The sequence below is a fragment of the Olea europaea genome, chromosome 1 (genome assembly GCF_002742605.1).
Source record: "Olea europaea var. sylvestris chromosome 1, O_europaea_v1, whole genome shotgun sequence".
NCBI classification, from domain to species: Eukaryota; Viridiplantae; Streptophyta; class Magnoliopsida; order Lamiales; family Oleaceae; genus Olea; species Olea europaea.
Window position 1 is genome coordinate 34,073,045 of NC_036237.1, and position 3,885 is coordinate 34,076,929.

A 3,885-nucleotide genomic window follows, 5' to 3' on the forward strand; every position below is an offset into this window, starting at 1 on the left:
CCCCCCACCCCCCCACCCCCGCCAAAAAAAATAAAAAATAAAAATAAAAATAAAAATAAAAATTTGCACGAGAAATATGCGTTCTGAACTTGTAGTGTACAAGTATGTTGACTCTTTTTCCAATCAACGTTGAAACAGCTGCCAAATATTTGACATTCTTCCTTGAACAGGAACCCAAACAGTTCAATGATTTTCTGCACCATCTCGTCAAATTCTGCCAAGAGAAAGACCTCAAAAGCTTCGGTGAATATCTTGCATCACATGAAATTACACTGATAAGCAAGAAAGAAGCCCCTGACAGGTCTGTTCTTGTTACAAATTTTGTCATGCAATTCTTCATTCCATTCAACTTTTACTTATTTTCACCTCATGCTTTTATCAAAATGCTTATTCTTGGTACATATATCCTTTCTATCCAAATAGTGAAATTTCTGAGGAGGATGCCAAAAGCTTTATTGTTAAAAGGGAGCCAAAGGCCGAGAATTGAAAGAATTGACTCTGTAGCCTGGTGGCCTCTAGTTTTGACATGCGGACGAGAAATGCACTCAGACGTTTTGATGATGTATTCTGTACTCCAATCTTTGATACTTAAAAGTTCAACAAGAATCACGTCAGACAAAGGATTAGAAAATTTTTCGGTCTTAAAAGTTGCACAGATTTTTCAAGCCTACTCTTTCAAAGAGTGTCTGTTTTAATTCTTGGAGGTGTAGACTTGCAGTGCTATGTAAATTGTGTAATGCAGTTGCCTGGAAGAAACCAAGCAACATTTTCTTCTAATCCTAGTTTCTCTTAGGATTTCAAAGACAAAAAGTCGTACTCTTCAGAACCATCAAAGGTAGATAGATGTAAATAAGCCAGATTATCTATGAACACTTCATTTACTAGCCATGAGTTAGGTGGAATATTCTCCCCAACCGCTTGATTCCCATACCTGTTATTCAAAAAAAAAAAAAAAAAACCACCAATGTGTATGCAATGAATTAAGATTTCAACATGTTTGCCTAAGCTTTAAAATAAATAAAAGTTAATATCAAGTTTTGTTTTAAATTATGTTAAAGACAGGTTACTTTTTTTTACTCATAAGTGAAAAATATTGCTTGTTTTAAAATTATATCTTCCATTACTATCAATCCAAGTACCCGTTTATTTTTCATTCTTTACTCATTAAAATGAAAAAATAGATTTTTATCTCTTGTTTTAAAATTATATCTTCCATTACTAATAAAAATATGATCGTTATCCATCACATTAAGTTATTCAATTTGAATTTTTATCTCTTGTGTGGGGTTCGTAACGGTTATATTTTTTATTCTTATTTTTACATTAATGTATAGCAAATGGGGCCTAAAGTAATATGTTTGTTTTCAACTTGACCAGTTAAATGTTTACTGAATTTAAAAATTAAACTGTTTTATAAGGTGAATTTTTAAGCTTTAACCTAACACGATATTTGACATTAGTAAAATCTTGAGATTAAGTTTCGAATTAGAAGATGAGGAAAAAAATACCTATAGATGGTGGGATGATGAGTCTCATCTTATTGACAATACCCCAAATTTGTCGGTATAACATAAAAAAATAATAAAAAAGGGGAATTACATTTCAATTTACCAAATGTGTCAATTTTTATAACATATTTGGAAAGCGTTTACAGATAGTTTGTTCTAAATAAATAGAAATATTTTTGGATCTATTGAATTGTGTATATGAAAAAAGGGAGTCAAAACCGGGAAAAATGTAGTTAATTTAATTATGTTAAACTGTCAACAGAAAGCCCGTCTAGCTCAGTCGGTAGAGCGCAAGGCTCTTAACCTTGTGGTCGTGGGTTCGAACCCCACGGTGGGCGTTTTTGCTTATTTTACCTTTTCTGCCTTTTTTTGGACCTCTTCCAGTCTACCAGTACCGATTTACCTGCTTCAATTTCATTCCACAGCTTTTCGTTTCCTGTTTCAACTTTCACGAGACGCTAATATTAATTGGGGCATTTTTAAGAATGTCCAATTTAAGAGTATGAGTTGAAAAGTGTCTACTCATTTAAATTTAGTGTCAATTTGTCTATTATGCTCAATGAAAAGCTACATTTTGAAATGATATTCTTGACATTTGATTTTTTTTTAATCAATTTGTCACGAATTTTGAGAAATAATTTCTATGAGAAGTTACATTAAAATAATGTTTCTCGACATTTTATATGTCATTCTCGACATTTAAACACCGTTTCATTTGTCTAGAATGACATTCATTTTGAACATAACATTTCTCTACATTTAAAAATGCCGTTCTCGACATTTCTGAATTAATGAAAAACATAGCATTTATTGTGATATGACATGTATACCTTTTGAAATAAATATGGTAGGTTATGTGTCAATTTTATTGGCCAATAACAATATTGTAAAAATGTCCATTTTTTGTCTCAGTGTGAAATTGTAAATTGTTAATAAGGGTATTTTGGTCTAAATTCTTCCAAATTAGACATTTTTGCAAATGATTAAGTAAAAATGGAAATTTTGTGAAATTTCCTCTTAAATTTTAGGAATATTTGTTTATACGAGAAGAACAATATTTAGCAATTTAATGAGAATTCAATCAAATATACTAAGATATTTGGAAGTGTTAGCTCGACAGTTGCGTTCCAAGCTCGACAAGTCCTACATTTCTCACATTCCAGGCAAATTTATAAACACACACACACACACAGAGCACATGCAATTTTCAACTGCTAATTTTAACCCAACCAAGAAGTATAAAATCTGGCAATCGAAACCTGTATTAAGATTCATATTCCAAGATTTGACAAAGTTTCACGGTGGCAAATTATTAAACTTGGACCCGGTTCAAGCTAGTGACATGTTGCAATGACATGACACTGTCATGTAATCAAATCATCTGCACTCAAGAATTAAGAAAAGATCACGCCAATTGCCAAGCTACATATAAAATTTACTAAAACAAAATGTAATGGTATTCAAGAAAAAGCCCTCTTCCGACCACATCCTCGCACAACACAATTCTTGTTAGAAACGACTGAAGGTTAAGCTTGTAACATGTGTTGGGTTCAAAAAAACTATGAGGCTATCATATGTTGGAGACACTCTTCCTTCCAAGCCATGGTTCACTGCAGTGCAATTGTAATTTTTCTTATGAGGGATGAAGCGGAGGTGCTGCCCACAGCTTTACTTTCTTGTCAATGCTGGCCGTGGCTAAAATTGACGATTGCCTATTTTCTGTTCAAAGAACGTGTGAATCGTTAGCAAGTTTGGATGCAAGTAGATACTTCAGAGCGGTATACAAATACAAGTAGCCGAATGTTGAATTTGTTAGACTACTTTTTATGACTGATGCTTGGCACCTGCATTTGCCAAGTTAATTGTTTCAATGGTCACTGAACTTACATCCATTGGTCACTAAAGTTTAAAATGTCGAGTTTTAGTCACTGAACTTAGGTCAATGTCTTTGATTGCTCGCTGAACTTAGGTCCATATTTTAGATTGCTCAATGAAATTTAAAATGTCTAGTTTTAACTACTGAACTTTAAAATATATCGTACGTTACTCACTAGTATAACTGTTGAACGTTGAAAAATATTTAGTATACAGTGAGTAATGTACAGCATTTTCAAAGTGAGTAATGTAAAACATTTTTCAAAGTTCAGTGGTCAAAAATTGACATTTTAAGCTTCAATGAGCAATCGAAAACATGAATCTAAGTTCAGTGACCAAAATTCGACATTTTAAACTTCAGTGACCAATAAAAAACATAGACCTAAGTTCAGTGACCATGGGAACAATTAACTCTGCATTTGCCTGTTTCATTCAACAAGGAACAAATGCACTTGCTCCCCGAACACAAGAAGAAGGGGGGGGGGGGGGGGGGGGGGCGGCG

At 33.3% G+C, this 3,885-nt stretch overlaps 2 protein-coding genes and 1 non-coding gene across 4 annotated transcripts in view; 2 read left to right on the forward strand and 1 right to left on the reverse strand.

Moving 5' to 3' along the window:
- Positions 1-884, forward strand: part of LOC111402256 (ATP-dependent DNA helicase 2 subunit KU80) — a 6,385-nt gene extending 5,501 nt beyond the window's left edge. The window contains exons 11-12 of the mRNA XM_023030427.1: positions 171-301; positions 424-884. Coding sequence (XP_022886195.1) covers positions 171-301; positions 424-487 — 195 coding nt within the window. The 3' untranslated portion in view covers positions 488-884. The remainder of the gene's footprint in view (positions 1-170; positions 302-423) is intronic.
- An 889-nt stretch (positions 885-1,773) lies between these two features.
- On the forward strand, positions 1,774-1,846 carry TRNAK-CUU. Its single transcript has one exon. It is a non-coding gene; the product is annotated as a tRNA-Lys (tRNA).
- Positions 1,847-2,742: 896 nt separating this feature from the next.
- LOC111402279 (transducin beta-like protein 2) overlaps positions 2,743-3,885 on the reverse strand; it is an 8,043-nt gene continuing 6,900 nt past the window's right edge. For both annotated transcript variants that reach the window (XM_023030457.1, XM_023030465.1), the window contains one exon: positions 2,743-3,227. In XM_023030457.1, the coding sequence (XP_022886225.1) occupies positions 3,142-3,227 (86 nt within the window). In that variant the 3' untranslated portion in view covers positions 2,743-3,141. The remainder of the gene's footprint in view (positions 3,228-3,885) is intronic.